The sequence below is a fragment of the Stylophora pistillata genome, chromosome 5 (assembly GCF_964205215.1).
Source record: "Stylophora pistillata chromosome 5, jaStyPist1.2, whole genome shotgun sequence".
Lineage (NCBI taxonomy): Eukaryota > Metazoa > Cnidaria > Anthozoa > Scleractinia > Pocilloporidae > Stylophora > Stylophora pistillata.
Window position 1 is genome coordinate 36,428,956 of NC_142523.1, and position 21,082 is coordinate 36,450,037.

Consider the following 21,082-nt stretch of genomic DNA (forward strand, 5'->3'; position numbering starts at 1 on the left):
TTTACTTCCAAGATCTTGATATCGATTCTTCTTACTTCTTTCTATAAATTTACTGCAGTTTACACCCGGAGAGTTTTAGAGAAAATGCAGCCGTTGTCCTTCGAGCATCACCCTCCTGGTTAGCATTGAAATATTATTGTAAAAAGGGTTTCGGAAAGAACAACACTACCAAAAGAAAAGGTAACATTTTGTTCAGTGGTGGTCAGATCCCTCCCCCACCACATCTCTTCTCTGTCTTCGTAATCTTTTCTTGCACATTTATTTCCAAGAACACATTACATTACAAGGGTAGGACCCACGAGTTACCTCTTATTCGCTGGGATAAGGGTAGTTGGTTGGACTTAAAAAAGGGCTACCTTGAAATGTCATCAAATCTATAAAAGCGAAAAATATCCATATTTTGCCAGGCACCCTGGTAAAGAGACTGAAGGCACTCTTTCAAACAGCAAAGCATTCTCTCCTACCGTCAGCTCCGATCCTTAAATCCACATGCAGGTTCGATTTCCGTCGGTTACTGGGATCTGGATAAGAGCATGGGCTCATTTCCCGAACAGCGGCTGGTACTCACTAATTATTTTTCCGTCGAGTTGTTCGCTTAGACTAATCGAAATTTTTCAACCCTCAGACAGCTCGTAGTTCTTGGTATCTAATGTCTCCCTACAGCGTCACGCTGGTTCAAGCATTAGGGTCATAACAATAAAGGAAACCTCTCATTACGAGTCCCCTTGGGGACAGTCATGATTACTGTAACAGTTGTGGAGAGATGGCTAATTATGTCATTTCTGAGGATAGCAAGCAGGCGGCAAAGTACAACTTGCTTTTAATTTATTTTAAAGATGTTACTAAAATCTGATACTTACAAGTCATAGGGATAGTAAAAGAACACCAGATATTTTCTGAGGAGAAAAAACTCATATATCAAAACGAATAGAATAAATCGGAAGGAAACGGCAAATTGTCAACAGATGATGAAAAACTGTACATTAATATGCCAAAAATTGAGCAAGGGTAAGGTTTTTAAAAGAAGTAATAATATACCTAAACAATATGTTTAATTAGATGTATTTGATCTGAACAGGTCACTCTACTAAATGTGAATCACACTTCTTCCAAATATCTCTTCATTCATTCAAGCCAAGGCAGAAGCTACGGCTTATGCATAGATAATAGCACACACCAGTACACATACACAATGTACACAAAGAACAATTCATCATTTGTAAGTATTACTGTGTCAAATTTTAAATGGACTTCACATGGGGCTCTTTAATTTTTCCAAGTTTTTTATGAGCAAACGGTAATATCTTAGTCTTGAAATCAGTTATCTTCAACTCTTCAACCGCGCCACTAACAGTGGATGAACACAGAAAATCTCGGTACGAGTTTTAAAAATCAACTGTGAAACGGGTGCGAGAACTGGAAAAAGTATCAAGTAAAGTTAGTTATCCTCATACAACCCATATTCTTATTTTAATTTACGAGAGAATGCATAGTCAAGAGAAGAATAACAGCGAGGCTAAGATTCGCTGACTAGTAGGGTTTCATACGAAGCTCAAATTTCCCACCAATTGACGCTCCCCTGCCCCCTTCCACTTTCCTTCTCCTCCCCTACCCTCCCTGATACAGACAACACTGACCGTGACCGTGAGGGACCTGACTCTTATTTGGCGCTCTCTAACACCCGCTGACAAAGTCATATTTTGGAAAGAGATTGTTTAAGGTTTTCAATGTGCTTTTATTCCTCACTTTGTTGTTACAGACTTTGCTCTACAAATTTCAAACTACTTTATCTGCAATTTTGAATCATGGCAGTTCTGCGCCATGTTCACTCGGGCTTCACACACTGTTTGATGGGAATCTTGATCCCAAAAGGCAATCGGATCGTGGTTGTTACTTTGCAGGCCAAACCATTACCGCAACCGCAGTTATGTTTGCTCTATGGTAAAAAAAAAAAGAGGAAAAAATATGAAGCGCACTCATGGAAAGAAATTATACAGAAGGGACCAATGTTAACTGTTTTTTATGAAATATGGGGACCGGGGGGATCTTGGAGGACTTTGGTTGTGTCCAAATAACATTCACTTGATTCCCCCATAACAACTTACAACATCTTTATGCCCCAACCCTTTTACCATTGACAGTTAATTTGCAGTCTATTTTCTTGAGTCCCCCTTTATACTTTCTTGGCGATGACTCATTCTCCATAAAAATCATGTGATCTCCCTCAAAATTCAAAATTACCACAAAGGAGATAAATAATGAAAAGTTTCTGAGACTTCTGTCGCTAATATACTGTGCCAATACTTTTCAAATATTTTGACCGTAATCTTCACGGCGTAGTCACAACTTGTGCAAAATATCTGGCTTTAGCTTATAATACACTGACAGTGTCACTAAAACCAAGTAAAGAAGATTCTATATCGTGAAGCAAAATATCTTACTTCAATTTTTGAGTATTCATTACGAAAAAGTCACAAAAACATTTATAAGGAGAACTTTGTTACTAACCACAAAAAAACAAGTGAAGAACTCTCCGAGTTTTGGAGCGCAACGTTTACCAAGCGCACAGCAGTAGTTATCTTGACATTCAGCCTCGGAATTGCACCTCTATGAAAATGCAACATGGCGTAAATAAAAACAAATACGCCTCGGACTGAGAAGATCAGCTAAAAAAATCCTTTTCTCATTTCTCTAATGTTGAATTTGCCTTGGGAGGACAACACTCCCAGCATCAATTCCATCAAGAGATACTTGATGACAAGGAAGATACAATTGCTTGTGAAAAGGCATGGTAACACAGATTCCGCGTGTCCAAAGGTAACCCTTTGAATGAAGCCCATCCTTACGGCAAATTCTTCTCCCGGTATTTGATAATTGAAGAAAATGAATTTGAGACTCGAGGCATCGTAGGAAGCAGTGCCATTACTGAGTAGGGGTGGGTGGGTATAGTTTAGGGCTGAAACAATGCCGGTGGCTCAGGGTTCTATGTGGATGTGGGGTGTATTTTCATCGTAGGAAGCAGTGCCATTACTGAGTAGGGGTGGGTGGGTATAGTTTAGGGCTGAAACAATGCCGGTGGCTCAGGGTTCTATGTGGATGTGGGGTGTATTTTCATCGTAGGAAGCAGTGCCATTACTGAGTAGGGGTGGGTGGGTATAGTTTAGGACTGAAACAATGCCGGTGGCTCAGGGTTCTATGTGGATGTGGGGTGTATTTTCATCGTAGGAAGCAGTGCCATTACTGAGTAGGGGTGGGTGGGTATAGTTTAGGGCTGAAACAATGCCGGTGGCTCAGGGTTCTATGTGGATGTGGGGTGTATTTTCATCGTAGGAAGCAGTGCCATTACTGAGTAGGGGTGGGTGGGTATAGTTTAGGACTGAAACAATGCCGGTGGCTCAGGGTTCTATGTGGATGTGGGGTGTATTTTCATCGTAGGAAGCAGTGCCATTACTGAGTAGGGGTGGGTGGGTATAGTTTAGTACTGAAACAATGCCGGTGGCTCAGGGTTCTATGTGGATGTGGGGTGTGGATGTGGGATGTGGGATGTGGTTCTATGTGGATGTGGGGTGTATGTTCAGAACGTTCATCATACTTTTCAGTAAAATTGGGGGATATTACCCTTTTGCTCCTTCATTAAACCCTCCTCACCCCCCTTCCCCTCATAGCATTTTGGTCCTCTAAGCGGGGAGAGGAAGTTGAAAGTCTTACGTTAAAAAGAAATCGTTTTTTCCTCATGGGTTCGTCAGCAGACTGGTTATCCAGATCCACCTCTTCCACCTCAATGTCCATTCCTTCCAGCATGCACTGTTTAACAGGAATAACCTGTCCATTGTAAATTATATTCTTGGTCAACGCACAGGACAAACCGGCTTGGCAGCCACAGTCTCCTCCGCCCTGAAATGAATAACCGCATTTTGCAGAACAGACAGACAACGACATGGAATGTATTTTTTTTATATGATAAAATACCAAAATGCTGTGAACGGTGATGTAATCTATGCTTTTGCCCTCCAATAAAATCATAAGTAATAACCAATCAAAACGCTTATCATATAATGAATTTTAATCTCTCTTTTCCTTTTTCCCTTTCTCGGACATAAACATAATTTTGATCTAGCAGTCCACCAGGGCGCCTTTTCTTTTAAACCTTCTCGTGCTATCCTCTTGACGCTAAGACTGAGTATTTCTTTCTTTTTTATTATGTTTGTAAGTGCCCGTATAGCACGAGTCTCTGTTCCTTGTTTGATTTCAGGTTTATTACAATCTTTTAAGTCGCACTTGGTGGCTTGTCACTCGTTCTTCTATGTAATTCAATATATTTGATAAGAGGCCCTTTGATCAGTTTTTGGTAAGCACTCGTGCTCGGAAGGAAAGAAATCAGTAAAGGAAAGAAAGGAAAGGTTCGATTGATTTCAACCCTCGCTAAGCCCGGAAATTATGTAAGTTTGATGCACCTGAAGCATTTCTTAATCTATCTGCATGTCCATATATTCTTAAATCAATTTTTAGTTTCACGGTGTAATACAATAATAACGAAGGAGACGTTCCCAAAGAAGTTTGGTGCGGTACATTGTATTTACCAGTGGATTTTGTGCTGTCCAGCTAGCGGTGGACAAGCGCCGGTATATATATTACAGAATGGGATTCTTCTCTTACTGATACTTTTAGCCACCCAAACAGTCTGAGAACCCCAAGCATCATTCAGTCACCTACCGGAGCAATGTTGCAAGCGGCCAGTTTGAGAAGATTACTGCATCCCTAGAGAAAGGTAGAAAAGATATCTTGACTTTAAAAATTGTTCCACGAGAGACTACCTTGTGCCAACTTCTAATGCTGTATTATCATGGTGACTGTAGACTCTAAACACTAAAAGACCAACCTCGATTATTATTTTCAATTCTTTTTCTTGTATCAGATAAGCTCTTTCTTAATAATCACTTTTATTTCTGACGCATACACCCATTTAATCCAAGAGGAGAGAATTGGTATCGTTGAAACATCGGAAAAAACATCAAACAATTCATTTCTAGTAACACAAAAAAAAATTAAACTCCAATAACGCCTTAATAGATTGTTTCAAAACTTTCCGTTCGCTGATGGAAAAAAAATGCCTGTCGCTTAATGGAAAAACTTTGTGAAAAGGACATAAATCATCTTTATGAGGAAAAAGGCTTGAAATTATTTCTTAAGTTGCTGTTAAACTCACCAAAGCAGCTGTAGCCCAAACACTCAGAATGATGAGAATCTTCATGACTTCAATGAAACGACTAACAGAAACTCTCAGATCCAACTGAACTTTTGGTGAAGTTGAGTGCTGTGATCTGCTGTGTCAGCAGTTTTATAGTTTTGAGGCGCAGAGGCTGAGTAGCAGCTTTTACAACATTACTAACAATCTGAGAGTCTTTAAACAAATCTTTCAAACGAAAACTGTTTTTGTGAAATCAAAATTTGCTTAGCTGTAAAACAATAAAGAAAACAGAACTCATTCTGAAATATTTTGATGAGCTCTTTTGAGAAGAATAAACAGTTTCCGCTCTGGATGTTAATTGCCACGGCAAATTTATCAAACGCAATTACATTTCAGTTATATCCTTGCCTTATATTTTTATGGTAAATATAATTGTAGAAATGATGCAAAAGAAACAATTTGTTATGGAGAGAAATTCAAATTGGCATGCATGTTTCTCAGAACGCGCTTCAATAATTCCTTCAGGTTGGGGAAAATAAGGAATTTTTCTGACCCAAACTTCTGAAAAATGGTTATTCGACGATTTGTTAATGCTTCTACTACGACAAATAACTACGTTTACAGTCTATGTCTACAAACACAGCTTAACTAACATGGTTGCATTAAATTGTTGGTGCTTTAAGAGAATAAGTCATATACCGTGAAGTATCTATTACAGGTTTAAGAAGTCTTAGAACAAGGGCTAACAGTGTGTGTTATTTTGTCAATCAAAGCTTCCTTTTTTAGCGATGAAAAAAGGCTGGTAAAACAAACAAAACAAACAGTATTTCTTACTCTATTTGCACCACGATAAAGTATGTATTCGCAGGAGCATCGAATAATAAACGTTTCTTTAATTCAAATATAGCATCAGACTTGTACAGTCACTTAGATAGCTAACATAGCAATCTTTTGTTGACCTTGTTTTAATTTCAAGACCACGTGCGATTGGAAAATAGTTTTTCTTCAAAGGTCGTTGGAACATTTGACAATTTTGTATTTATACAGTTATCCATGGCCTTCGGAATAAGATGGCTGGATGCACGCGCCTAAATTCGCTTCGCCGTGGTTTCTCATCCATCTGAGGAACTGGTTTCCAAGTGAGCACAATGGCTTAGATCGTTCTGAAAATTTGTCATACGAAAAACAATTGAATTCATTTAATAGAACTTAATTCAGAGCTCCCTCCGAATATAATACAGTATAATTTCGTTACTGAAAAAAAACAACGTTAAACTCTGCGACTTCATAGTTTTAAAAACCGCTGGATTTAATTAGTTAAGAATCATTCAGTAGTGAGGCCACGCTCTCAAGTTGAGAAAAAATTATTGGGAATTCTCCGAGACCCTCCCCAAAAACTGTTTAACTGGGATTCTCCCATATTAATCAAAGAGATGTAAAGAAAACAAAACGCTCATATATTCTGTTTGTCATACTTGTGTATCTCCGTGAAAAAACGCTTTGTTCCATAAGAATTGCTTTTTGGACTTCCTTTTTTGATCAGAAGTCAGTAGTAAGTATGCTTTTCTTCAATCTAGGGACAAAGCACTTAGGCTCAAAATGCTCGCTACATAGATAGGAATTTTTGTGTAAAGGAGTGTTCTCCCTTCGGAATTTACCAGCCATTTCTGGAAAAGATCTTTCTTTGATAGCGGCAAGGAATTCCATGCGAGGCCGCGACAATCTTCTTTTGAACTCCAGCTCGTACAGCCAAAGGCCATACAGTGTCTAACCGTTGTGTTTCACCTAAACTTTAACAGCGATGTAATATTTTCTACACTCCTGCTAGTAATCTTCAGGGAAGCTTGACTCGATAGCCTCGCTTTCGCCTACGCAACCATAGGATACTGCTGTCCAACTAAACTGCGCGCTCAGAACTGGAATAAGGGCTATTGGGTTGTGTTATGTCGCGTTACTTTCAAAATTTGCAGGTTTTTGAGAAATGATCTTAGGCAAACTGTCGGCCTTTCAGAACAGAGAATTGAAGGACTTTATATCAGAGACAGATCCAGGGAAGGGGCTAAGGGGGTTGTAACCCCCACTGCTCCCGCCCATCACCTTTGAGCAGCATTTCTTTCTTGTTATTTAGTTTGATTTTTCCTAAAAATATAAATGAAAGGATTTTTTTACGCAATTGTTTCACTTCCACTGGACCCCCTTAAGAGTTCGCGCCAGAGGCACAGGCCGTCACTCGCTTGCCACACCACTGGCGTTTTAGATTACTTCAATAGTAAAAATCTGGTGTACGACTACGTGATGAAAACTCTATAATTTTTTCCTCTGTTTCATTCATATTCGACACCTAACCTAAAATGTAAGTATCTGATAGGCTGTTCTTCTTCCTCTTTATGAATTTTTTATTTTGGAGATTGCTGTCATGGCAATGAAAGATAACCTCATAAGTTGCAATTTAGAACGAATTTTTTTCGCTTTATCGTCTTTGGAGAAGAACTAATGAACAGTTGTCAGAACTGTGGGACAATTGCCTACGTGCACAGGAATTGTTTAATTTTTCCCCTTGCTATGCTGAATGATAACAAATGATCGGCTTTTCAATCTTATGCCGCAAGTCAGTGAACTGTTCACAGTAAAGAGTATGTTACCTGAATTCAACAAGTAATTTCCAGATTTTTCTCGAAGACTTTCTTTATTCCTTTCACTGAAATTATTCTAAGAGTTACATGGTTAGTTTTGTCTTCTCCTCGGCTGATTACTTTGTCTCGGTCAAGAGACTGGTACGAGTTACATGCACTGCCTCAGGGCGACCTTGATACCAGTCAGAGAGATGGTAACGGAGGCTGTTTCGGTACAAATGAGACCGTCACGGCAACCACACTCGTGCAAGTGCTGAAAAAAATCAATCAGATAATATTATTGGTTATAGTTATTTTAATGAAATGATAATGAAACGATAATGAAAATAATAAAAATGACAAATATGGATAATGACATGATTTCGAGTGTAGTTTGGTGTGGATAAATGCGAGTAAATCTTTCAAAGACAAAAACATTGCACGGTACCGTAAGGTAAGTGCAATTTATGGTCTGAAAAATTTACAAAGGTTCTCTTTTACATTAAATTGCACGACGAATCATGGTATTACTTACTAATATATAGAATTTAATATGAATTCTCATTGGGATTTTTCCCGTGTCGCGATGAGCCGCCGTGGATTTTATTACGAATCGGTCTCGCGACACTCACTCTAATGCGCTTTCATTGGTTTATTTTCTCTTTCACAGGGTTTTGATTGCAACTGCCAACCCGGTCTATCGTGCAGGTTAACCAAACAAATGATCGTGGATGGCAAAACTATTCCCGTCAAGCAATGCATGGGCGACAATGAGGAGATTAATGTGGAGAAAATCAACGTGGACCCAGAGGAGCAGATCGGTGCAGCTAACACAGCGTACAGAGTCAAGCGTTTCCTTGGAATTCTTACCGGAACTAATGCGCAGCCAAGGGAGGGGGTTGGCTTACTTTGCTGAGAACGAAATGAAGGAGATTTCTAGAAACGGGTGTCAAGGACAAATCGAAGTTTACCTCTCGAACGAACTAAAAAGCCCATCAACAGATCCTTAGGTAAAGGAATCCGCATGCAGTTCAGTTCGAAAAGCAGTTTTATTAGTAACTATTTCTTTTTCTTTTTTATAAACCAGGTGTCAATATGAGGTTGACTGCGCCGCAAATTTCTGCTGTCCGATTCTGGCCCAGTGGTCTATTCCGAAAATCCCAGAAGACGGCGCCTGCAACTTCAAAGTACTAGATAGAAGGCCAAGGGTTTAACTTATAAGTAATATTTTTAACTTCCTTCATCGTTAGTCATTCTTGGGTATTTCCAATCTTTTTCTCAGGATTTGCATGGATGTGGCTGTATGGATGGATTGGTATGTCAGGAGACCACAGATATCACAATTTTCCCTCCCTTTAAGTTTCCTCTTGAGCAGTGTGTTAAGATGTAAGCAAGGATATTTACCTAACACAGGAAATGTAGCACCGTAGACATAAAGTGCTGTAGCAGCTCGAGCAAGTGAAAGAAAACTTAATCGGTACTTTGCTGTGTTTCTCTCTACTTCACGTCTCTCACACCTAGGCTGACTTGTCCTACGATTTCCCGAAGGAAGCCTGGGCATACCTGCCCTTCCGTCGTACTTCGTTACGTACAACTGATTTATCCCCAACTCTCTCGCACTTTTTGAGGAAACCATTTTTTTCATGCCATCGTAAGAATATTTGTCCCCATTTTCACCGTTCCTTGAAATGTTCATTCCTTCTTGCGGCTAAAATTTATAATTCTTTTTTTTTCATTTATGCGCCAATATTCAATTTTCAATCACCTTGCGCGCCATCCTTTCATTACGCAGAAAGCCTTTCGCTTTCTTGGGTGGGTATTTCAATTCACCGATCTGAAGAATTTCTGAACCGAAGAAAAGTTATTTGACTTGATACATACTTTGAGGTTTTGTCCATTGTTTAATTAGTATCTTCATACACTAATTACATCTCAATGTATATTCGGTAGAGCTTCAATTACCTGTTTTGACCTTTAGTAATCTAAATAATAAATCCTTCTAGTTCCATTTGTACGGAACATACTTAAACTGTTACCTAAGTTTGGTGACTTCTGGCTAAAGCGAGTTTCTGTGAGTTTCTGTGTGTGTATTTATACAGGCGTGTTACTTATAACACTAACATGACGCTAAAGCTAGCGCAAGTAGTATTCTCCTTGTTTCTAGTAGTTCTAAGTTAAACTTAAAATGTAAATGACAATTTAGGGCTTCTATTGCGCAAATTAACGTATGAATATTATCAAATTCGCATTCTATAATAATCCAAGTGCCTAGAAACAAAAATATGTAAGCTAAACCGTTTTGAAATTTTATAAATTTCTCCTTGGATCTAATAAGATCTAATGTTGAAAAGATTCTAAAATTAAATTATAACTGTTGAGGAAATAACTTGGTTAAAATTTGTAATAATATCTATTTGGATCTATGTAAAAATTAGTTTAAAAAGCGGTGTAAATGATACCGTAAAAATAAAAATAAAAAAAGTTGTTGCTAAATATTGTCACAGATAGGTAGGAGCGAGTTTTTATTCTTCACTCAGTCAGACCAAGTAGAGGCAAGCACCTGAAAAAAAAGGGGTACACCAATTTTGTTTGGTAATGAAAAACAAAAATGCGAATGATACAACGTTACCTTCCGCCGTCTTTCCGCCAACTGAGAGTACAAAGCAGGTTCACCAATATGAGGGCCGATTAGTATAGGTAATCGCATGAAGCCGAGTAAAATTAAGGATTAATATCACGCGTGTTTTCGGAAGTTGCTGAAATTGCCCGCGTCGCGCAGCGACTCGGGCAATTTCTGCTACTTCCGAAAACACGCGTAATTTTCTATGATGTTTTACTTACTTCTCAATCTTCTCATCTAGCCACTTCTTATGTAGCCAAGACTCTGGAAGTTTACTGGCACCCAGTCTGCAGCTTAACAGCGCTCCGGCTACTGCGCCATTTGTGTCAGCGTCCCCGGCCTGAGAAGAAATGTAGGTTCGCAAGTCAGTGCGTGCGAAAAAAGAAATTTCAGAACATTGTTGAAACAGATGTGGCTTAAAACTTGACCTTTGAAATTTTCTTTCATCGCAAAATTTTTCCAACAACCTCATAAAGCAAACTGACTTCTAATGGTGCACCGATAGTCCTACATAATGGGCCTTGCCTGCAGATTTAAAATTCTTGTAATATGAGTAGCGCATCAAAATTGTGGAAGATTTTGTTCCCAGAGAAACGAATTTTGCAAAGGTAAGACGATGCTTCATATTCATATTCCCTCGGCAATTCAGACAAAGACTCCGTAGAAACTACAATTCAATTGGACTCTTCAAAATGATGGTTTATACAAGAAAAATTCAAAACGATAATGTGTTTTGCCAAATATCAGACTTACCTCATATGCCACTGCTTCTATAGCGGCACGAAAATCATTTTGCCTCAACGACCAAATTCCAGCGCCTAAACATTTGTACGTGTAACCTATTTTGTCGTGTTGGCCAAGCTGTAGATCTCTTCCAATGACTTAACAAACATGTGTTCCTCCAAACCGTTTTTCTAAAAGTAATTCACGAGATAAGGTTCTCACTTTGGTTTACACTAACTGACAGGCCACATACAGATGCTCTATGGGACCGGTTGTTATTTATCGCTTGAGGGGGGAAGGGGTAAGGATTTTTGTTTTACGAGAAGATTTACCAGATCTCTCCATAACGTTGTGACGTTCCCATGGTACCGGCTCATTGGTAGTTAATTGGAGGTCAATTTTCTATAATCCCCCTTTAAACTCTACTCGCGACGAGAGATCCCCCTAGTTCCCTCTGAAACCCCCCGCCCCCCTCAAGAATCCTTTCCCCACCATTTCAACTGGCGATAAATAACGACAGGTCCCTGAAGCAGTCAAAAATCTACTGGTAATTTTACTTGTAAATCAACAGAAAACTGAAATACCTTAAAATTATTTCATACACGCTTAAGAGAGGACTGCTTAAGTCTATGCTTACGTGCGCACTTCAGGGGACTCGCATCTCTTAACCTGAGAACCAGGCTCTAAGCCGGCTATCTCAATAGAGTCTTTGCATGTTGAGCCTTTTAGTAGCTGGTAGGAGAAATTGCACACCCTGGTTGCTCGAGGGCCAAATAAAGCAAATCGCGTTGACAAAGGGCTAAAGCTCCAAACGTCATCTTTACAATTTTTAAGCTGGCCAATTTACATTATCAACTTAGTTGATCCAAGCAAATGATCTTTTAATATCTTCTACTGATGCTGCAAATTATCTTTTAATACGTCCTACTGATGCAGCAAATTATCTTTTAATACCTTCTACCGATGCAGCAAATTATCTTTTAATACCTTCTACCGATGCAGCAAATTATCTTTTAATACCTTCTACCAATGCAGCAAATTATCTTTTTATACCTCCTACTGATGCAGCAATTTATCTTTTTATACCTTCTACCGATGCAGCAAATTATCTTTTAATACCTTCTACCGATGCAGCAAATTATCTTTTTATACCTTCTACCAATGAAGCAAATTATCTTTTTATACCTCCTACCGATGCAGCAATTTATCTTTTTATACCTCCTACCGATGCAGCACTACAGTTTTCTTATAAACTTACCCCATTTAAATTATAAAAACTGCCCATTTGTTATTTTTTTCAATGGTTACCATAGTTACGTTGCTCACCAGCTTTCACGAGGCTTCTTTGCGTGCTCAATAACACATGAATGAACATTACCTGCTCGTCAGTTTCAAGTGTAGCACAGGCATAACCAAAAGCCTCCTTTATCAATGCCGCAGCATCATAGCTCGCAGACTCCTCCACAAAATGCATTCCTTGCAACATTGTTGCAATGGCTGTTGTCACGGCAACACAAGACGCGATGTATCTTGGGTCTGCATGGGTGACTTAACATGCTGCCTTAGTGTTCTCTATCACTGCATCCATATGTCGCCAAAGTTATAAACTCCTGGAATTGAAGTGCGCATGACTCCTCCGTTTGGAGCTAGAAAGCGACCTGAAGATTCCCAGACGTACTCGGCTGCCTGAGAACAAAGATTAAGCAGTGAGTTAACCTAACAAGCTGAATTATTCACGCACTTTGATCGGTTGTTACTCATGATCTATTGGAAGACAAATGCATGATTACCCCTCAGAGTGATTAGCATCTAATTTCTCCTTGGAACATCAGCCCAAAATCATACATTAAAGTTATGAGAATGAAGGAAATGATCAGCAATTGAAGCTCTTGCCATGTGTCTGCACAGTAATAGATAACGGCAGTCATCAAAATGGGGTAAGAATATCAGTGATAACTGGACTTTCTGATCCCAGAAATGTGAAGGATGATCCAATGCCAAATTCTCCAAACTAGCACTATAAGAACTGTATGGCAGACAGTAATGAGAATTACTAAACATGATCTTAGGGGTAAAAGTGTTCATTATGCCACCTGGTTAGCTCAAGTTCTAGAGCACTGGACTGCTGTGCAGGAGGTTGGAGTTTGAGCCCCAGACCAGGGGAGTAGGGAATGTAGTTGCCAGTGTTGTGGTCTGGCCTGTTTATTGAAATTGGGGGCATCTATTAAAATTGGTCTTCACAAAAAATTGTAAACTGCTGCAAGCAGTCTGTTAAGTCCGCCATGAAACATTCTGATGTGCATTTGATCATATCCCAAAGTTAATTTGCCCAATATAAATATTAAACTGTTATTAATTACATGTATAGTTACTTAAGCAGGCCAGGGCAAATTACTGACTGCCCTCATTGCTCTGTACCTTGTGTGGATCAGTAAGAAAGTCAGGATGATGCAGAACACCATAATTATGTTGTGCCGCCAATTCTCATTCCACCACTATCACCTAGCACTGGAAAACGTTTTCTGCTCCAAACTCTAATTTTTTTTTTGGCAAAATCAACAGGAACCAACTGCAAGAAATCAAACAGCCAAGTTAGTCCAAATCAGTATTCAAAATAGATCACATATTATTTTGATCTATTATGATGGTTTACCTCAAGTCAATCTAGAGCCCTTACTGTCTTTAAGTCTTTACTTGTGCCAGGGGGCTCTTTGCAGTAGAGCTCAAGGATGAGCCATTGAAAAAGTGATGGAGACTAGAAAATCAAAATCATTTGATCCGAGTCATCTGTCCAGTCTCCAGTGTCCCATCTCCCCCGTGAGCATCCTTGAACTTCATATCATATTCCAAACGTATCCTATCATTGAAAAATTTCTTTACTTTCTTTACTAAGTGTGTCTTACTGTAAATCTGTAAGAGTCATACCATAATATGGTGTTATTACTGAGTAATGGAGTCTCAGGAGGTGAAGGTTCACAATTATAACCTCTACTACTTTGGGACCTTGAGGAAGAAGCAATCAAAGATACTTTGAAACCAAGTCAGTCAACACTAGTTTGAAAGCAGAAAGCAAATAAGAAATTATCGTAGGCCACCAGGTTATTGTGAACACCATGTTGTTTTGTTAGATTATGCCCACAACTGGGAATTGTTACGCTAATTTCTTGGATTGTTTGGGTCAGGTTTTTGTGTATGACCCGTGTATAAGTCAAGGGTGATTTTTTGAGCTGATATTTTTGGTCATAAAAGGTCGATTTATACACAGGTAAATACATTATTCAGTTAAATTGTCTTAAGTCTGCACAAGCCTTTGAGCATTTACACAGGAAAAATGGGAAGGGGCTGCTTTGTAACACAAATTTCTTCCACAGTTTTTCTTATAGTGTAATTGTTTACTTCTTCATCAGAGACTTATTTTAATCAACATAAAATGAAGTAAAAGTTTCTGCCTTAACGCTGAAAGGACTACCCAACAGTTTGATTAACAAATTCTCATCATGAGTATCATGAGGAATGTTTTAGAAAACAGTATGGAGAATATGCATACTGATGTTTAACATATGAGGCATGACTAATGCAAGCAAAAGGGACCTTACAAGGTTAACCTTGGGTTTCACAATGACATCAAGAATTACAGCTTTCCCTGCCTTTGTCATTCCTTGCAAAATCTTTGATAGTGTTTAGAAGTTGAAGGATTTTCAAAAATTTGGGTAAGGAGATTGACTAAATCATTACTACAAGAAAACACAATTAAAAGTGATTTTTTAAAAAGTTAAACAGCCTGATAACCACCCTCTGAGGTAAGCTTACTGTAAGAAAAAAACAATTTAACCAACAAGCTTAGACGTAAAAACTGCCAAATGCCCAAGATAAACACAGAGTGTTATGAGAACACATTTGTAAATAGATTAATTTTTAAATAGAACCTTTTATGATATTTTATGCCAGATATATGTAACTAGTTTTTCACATATTTAATCTTTTATTATAATTTAGCTGAACTTTTAATCCTTTCATCCTGTAACATTAGATACGTATTTTTATCTAATGAGCAATGAAGGCATTTATTATTATTATTATTACTATTATTATTATTATCAAAATATTATTATTAATGAAGGTTAGAAAAATTGCTTGCATTTGACTCTGGAAATTTGGCAGGCATAAATATAATATGATGTACATTATTTGCTATGTAGCAGTTCACCCCGGCCTTAAAAATCCTATCGCATCTCCAAAACTATACATGGTGCCTTTGATACAATCATACCATAAATGGTGCCTTTGATACAATCCATCAAGTCCTTCTTGTTCAAGGAAGATTCAATATTGAAAGAAGCAGGTGGGACTAGTGCTTCATTGTGTTGTTCTGTTGAAGATTGGCCTCCCTGAGACTGACAGTCACATCAAAGGATTCTTTTTTGTTTGCATTTTGTTTGCTGATATCACTGACTGTAGATTCTTGTTCAATTGGGTTGTTGGCAGAAATAGGCTGTTACAGAGATTGATGTGATAAATTTTAAAAATCACAAAAAAAAACAAAAAAAATAGGATAGTCAGTTAGCCTATTGCTTCAGTTGATGACAAACAAAACCCCTGTCACCAACTGTAAAGAAATGTCCTCCACTAGGGGAATGGGGAGAAAGGTCTGCATTGGCATTTAAAATACCAGCTGGGCCAGGTTGTTCAAAACACAATTAACCTACACTGGAGTTAGTATAAAAATTTTAATTTACTTTTAGTAGCTTTGCAAAGGAATTTTTCATTTGCATTTTTTTCTGTCAGTTTCGAGAAATTTAAAACCAAGTTTAACCTATGTTAGATCAATGTTAACCCCCTTGGGAACCCCCCTTAAAAATGGATTTTGGAATTCCTAGTATTATCCACAGATTCCTAAGTATTTTTTCCAAGGAATTGCTAGTAATAAGAGGTGTGAGTTTTCATGGTAAATTCTGAGTGGAAATTCCCAACTGCAACCACTCTGGTTCTAAAAATCTAGAAATACCCAGAAATTCCAAGTTCATAGCCAACAGGACTTGGATTTCTAAGCAATTCCTAGGAATTCCAACTCAGAGCACCAATCACTTCCCTGAAAGCCTATAAATCTAAAAACTTGCCAGAAATTCCTAGGAATTTGCAGGAATTTCTAAGAATGTTTAAGAATTACTGGGAATTTAAGGAAAACTTTGAGATAACTAAATATAAAATTAATACATGCATTAACTTCCAATTAAAAATTCAATTAGTCAAATGAAATTTATTTACATGTTTAACTCAGGTTTAGATGTAAAATAATTTTATATTCTATGGTATATTAACATCAACATGTAGTAATATTACAGTAAAATTTGATTTATTTTTCTTTTCTTGAAAACTTCATAAAAACTATCCTCGATTACAGCTATTTATTTAAAACAGTCCTAATCAATCATTCAATTTGGTTTGACAAAAATTGTGAATAAAATCTGTTGATTCCTTTCCATGAAATACATTAACTTGAATTATGTTTATTGCAATGAATACTATCAGTCACAAAATGATACAAATGGTATTTACCCTTTCCTGTGAGAGTCAGGGTTTGACTTAATTTTTCGTGGTTGTAATTTCTTTGGATAAAACACTTCTGTGTTAGCATTCAAATGTAAGCTGCCAAGCAGCATTTTCATGTAAACTGTTTGTTTTTGTTGATTAGAACTGCAAATCGAAATTCAAAGATTACTACTCAATTTTGACCCAACACTCTTGGGAGTGAAGCTAGGGCTTAATAACAGTTAAATAATGGATTTTTTAATCAGAATCGTGTTGTAACTGTAGCAACAAGTTGTAATAAAGTTATCCTAAACTGCAGGCTTAGCAGCTGTGTCTTTTTTTGCTGGGGTCGCAGCTTGTCAAAAGTGACTAAAATAATCCTGAAACCTTTACCTTACGGATAGATTTGATTCATTTTTAAGCGTAAGCTTAAGAAACTGTCGCATGCAACTGACCGATTCGATTCTCAGTTTTGATCACGTACTGAATATCGCAATTTATACTCACCACAAACTTTCAAAATCGTAGCTTTATAAATAGCCGCTCGACCCTTGTTACTTGTTTGTACTACTATGAAGTCGCTATGTGAACTGTTGTCCCTTCTTTTAACTCCACGGCGCCAACAACTTGCTTTTCAGATACAATGTATCTGATACATTGTATCTGATTTATCATCACGGGTTTATAACGAATCAACTTAACGGCCTGCTCCCAGTTGGTAGAGCGCTGGACTAGTATCGCAGATGTCAGTGGTTCGAATCCCGTACAAGCCTGATTTTTTTCAGGTCTGATTTTTGCTGTTGCAAAAATAGCGCTCTCTACTGCGAGGATCGTGCATCATACCTAACTTACTTTTCATTTAAAACACTCACGCTGTTCTCGTCTTCCCATCGAACGACGGTAAAACCCATCTTTATAGGGATGTTGTATTAAGCTAATCAGTCAAGAAGAGAAATAACGTACAAGCGGTCAATAGATGAAAAGTACATTCAAAGATGAGCGCTAATTGAAGTTTTCATTGTTTCTGCTCACGAGCATGATCACGTGGATATTTTGGGAATTGTCATTGGTTACTTAAGAGAATCCGGTGGCTTGCCCGATTGCAGTCTCAAGAGAAGCCTGCAAGATTGCAAGATTAAGAATATCTAGGCTTCTCTGAACGTTCCTCGGCTTTTTGGACGATGGATTCCCTCGGATCCACTTTCTAACGTTGATATGAATAATGATGTGAACTCACTTTATGTAGAAATAATCGACAAGAATCGAACGTACTACAAATGCACGATTTGGGGCCAAAAGTTGTCGAGGAGACAAAGACTCAAAACCCCCTGGAATTGTGTACACAGCAAAGGTGAGGAATGACACAAGCCAATCACAATTCTTTGTTTCAAAAAAGACTAAGGAAAAAAATCCAAATTTTGAAAACAAAGACTACTAGTCTCTCTGGAGTTCCAATGGTTATCGCTATTGTTTTCATCGAACAAAGACTGAATGCGTAATTAACGTATGAGGTTATTAATGTATGGGGTTATTAATGTATGGGGTTATTAATGTATGGGGTTATTAATGTATGGGGTTATTAATGTATGGGGTTATTAATGTATGGGGTTATTAATGTAGTCCTCTTGCCAGCGAATTTTGTTTTTCGATTATTTAATGTGTCCCTCCCTTCCCGGGGCCAAAGCGTCTGTGATTTGCCATATTCAATTTCAGTGAAAAGTTACAGAACATCTTTGAAATAGGATTAAAAAAAAATGTGGATTGATCGTACAAAAATCGCTCTCGAAAAAAAAGTATTAAGAAATAAAAAATTCCGAGACACGCTTTTGTTGTATAAATCTAAAACCAGTGACTGTCAAAATTTGAGAGCAATCGATCAAATTCCCTAAGGTGATTCGGGCGTTCGCATATAGAAGTCGTGAAAAATTTGACAATTCATTTTTTTTTTTTTAAATTTTTGCTTTAGTCTGATAGCCAGTCCTATAAGCTCTAATTTGATATATGGGTTTACATATCTACAGTTTAAAGCGGACGCGATACATCGCTTGCACGCGAGACACCCCTGAAGGTGCACGGTAACCTAATAACTGCGTCTCAGAACGAAGAAACATTTGTACAAGAGACAGAAGCGACTATATGCGATTACAGTGGTGCGTTGGAATTCTCGCCTACAAATTGATCTACACAGTCCAAAGCGTAACTCCCATGTTTATGATTATGTTAATGTTTTATGATTTTGGCACATCTGTGGACATAAGACATTTTTGCATCTCAATAAAAACTTTTTATGGTCATGGAATCCAAGAGGCCTTTGAGGTTGGAAAGCAAATCTGTGATGTGAGTGCACTGGATCAATTGCCAATTTGTATGTAACATAAGTGACTACTGCTTTGTGAAAAGTGCATATTAACATTAAGATTTACTAAAACCTAGTTTGAATTAGAAATTTCATGATAAACGTATGCCTGCATGTATATCTCTTGGTGCATTTTGTGTAGCATGCCTCTAAAATTACTCCTTGTCTTAAACCTTCACATTCAAGGTACTGAGAATTTCTTGGAATTATTTGGATAACTCAAAAAAGATTTTAGTGTAGATTGATTCACCCAGGTTTCAGTCAAGTCCCTCGCACTGGAAAAGTAAAATCACACGGCTGCTTTCAAAGTCAAAACCAGTTAAAATTCTGAAAACAAATAAAGGCAATTTGCATTGGCATTGGACCTCTCCATGAGGTTGGCAGTAAAGAGCTAAGATTTCTTCTGTGACATGGAAGCACTAGGAAGAAAAAAAAGAGCATCAATACTAAGTCTTTAAAGAAATCAGTTGCCTTTGAGGTTTGAACTTTGTTTGGTGTTGAATTTATTGTCTGGCTCTGTAGATGTATGCATTTAGATTATTCAGTTTCATTTGCCTTTTTCCAAACTTTAAGAAAGGTGAGCAACTAGTTTTTGCTTCCAGTCATAATATGTTTTATTTTGTCTTTTTTTATTGGTTTGGTCCTTGAATTAATAATATGAATTGAGCCACTTGCTATCACTTTGTGACTTCATTGAAATTCTTGACAAATATTTTGCTGGGTTTGAACTTAGAAAATAATTATTGATATCAGTTAGAAAAATTTTTAATAATTTTTTTCACTTTTTAATTGGAAAAATCTACTTGTCCTTTGAACCAGGCCTTAAGAAATCACATGAACCTCCAAAAATGATTTCCAGCTTCCTTTGATTTATGGAATTTAAGAGTCTCTTTCAAGTGACTTTCCAGTGACCATTTGTTGATTTGGGTCACCAATTGACAACAGAAAAAAGTTGAGCTCAGAGCCCTACCAGCACAAATAGTCTTGTCAGATCTTGAGAAACTTTTACTGAAATGATTTGTTTCTTTTTGTTTTTGTTTTTGTTTTTTTTTTTTGAAAACTAATTGTTTTTAATTGATTTATTTTATTTACAGTTATTATACTTGTTAGACAGGGACTACACAATTTCCCTAATAAAGGAAAAACAAAGGCAGGGAAAAGAAACACCCCTAGTGCATTTATTGTAAATCAAATTTAGCTAGAAAATTTTGAAAGGGGGCTGACCAAATACAAGGTTTCTCACTAAAATCTTATCTTATATATTTGTTACATCTTTCAAATACAATAAACAGTCAATATTGTGGGCAGTCATTTTGGTGGTTATGTATGGAACACTTTTTTATGAAAATTTATTCAGCAATTGTGGATCTGGCTTTAATCATTAGTTTTTTAACATTTTAATAATCCATAAAAATTAGTCAGTCATTACCAGTATTTTATCTATTATTGTTAACTGGGTACAATTGAAATGTTCATTTCATTTTTTTTTTTTTTTATTAGAAACAATTTTCAATGTACGTAACTTTGATTGGAGCAATTGTAAATTTGTCAGGCAATGCACTCCTTTCCTACAGAGAGGGAGAAAAAGTTTTGTGTGAAAATATCAAACAATGGCTGTGGAGAAGACTTTGATCTTATTGGCTTCCTTTAAAATCCCAGGGCAGGGTTAGTGTGAAATCGGATTTCAGATTTGATTGCTTTGAAAGAAAACTCAGTACGATTCTTTTTGTCTACAATTTCATGATTGAATGCCATAAATACTAAAAACATATTCCTAACCCCTGGTGCTCACTCGCGTTTTGTTATTTAAAGAGGGCTCTGTATAATTATTTGATATTTATTTATTTATGTATTTCATGTCATGTATAGGTCTTTTACCTGCGAATTAATAACCAGTGCTGTGCAAAAGGGCTTTTACCACAGGAGGTTCTCAATGACATTTTCTCCAACATGTAAGCTATTCACCACCTGCACAGAGATTTCTTAGTACCTAAGTTGGAGGCGAGGATGAAAGAATGGTATATGTTTACTTTTTGGTTACTAGATATTTTCAA

The 21,082-nt window shown here is 37.4% G+C and overlaps 2 protein-coding genes and 2 pseudogenes across 4 annotated transcripts in view; 1 reads left to right on the forward strand and 3 right to left on the reverse strand.

Annotated features, from left to right (window-relative positions):
- Positions 1-21,082, reverse strand: part of LOC148731732 (uncharacterized) — a 152,897-nt pseudogene that overhangs the window by 61,322 nt on the left and 70,493 nt on the right. The gene's annotated exons all lie outside the window — the stretch shown is intronic.
- LOC148731737 (uncharacterized) lies at positions 1,712-5,251 on the reverse strand. Its single transcript, XM_088761940.1, has 5 exons — positions 5,207-5,251; positions 4,714-4,758; positions 3,709-3,894; positions 2,509-2,607; positions 1,712-1,936 (listed from the first exon to the last, which is right to left on the reverse strand). The coding sequence occupies exons 1-5, from the start codon at positions 5,249-5,251 to the stop codon at positions 1,826-1,828; spliced, it is 486 nt and encodes a 161-aa protein (XP_088618066.1). The 3' UTR covers positions 1,712-1,825.
- Positions 9,682-17,780, reverse strand: LOC111319574 (uncharacterized; annotated as a pseudogene). The gene is made up of 7 exons (XR_016002017.1): positions 17,180-17,780; positions 15,414-15,635; positions 13,562-13,712; positions 12,522-12,829; positions 11,174-11,334; positions 10,642-10,760; positions 9,682-10,360 (listed from the first exon to the last, which is right to left on the reverse strand). The product of XR_016002017.1 is annotated as an uncharacterized LOC111319574 (transcript).
- LOC148731738 (FYVE, RhoGEF and PH domain-containing protein 4-like) overlaps positions 17,866-21,082 on the forward strand; it is an 89,940-nt gene continuing 86,723 nt past the window's right edge. Inside the window, exon 1 of the mRNA XM_088762018.1 lies at positions 17,866-18,023. Within this exon, the coding sequence (XP_088618144.1) occupies positions 17,950-18,023 (74 nt within the window). The 5' untranslated portion in view covers positions 17,866-17,949. The remainder of the gene's footprint in view (positions 18,024-21,082) is intronic.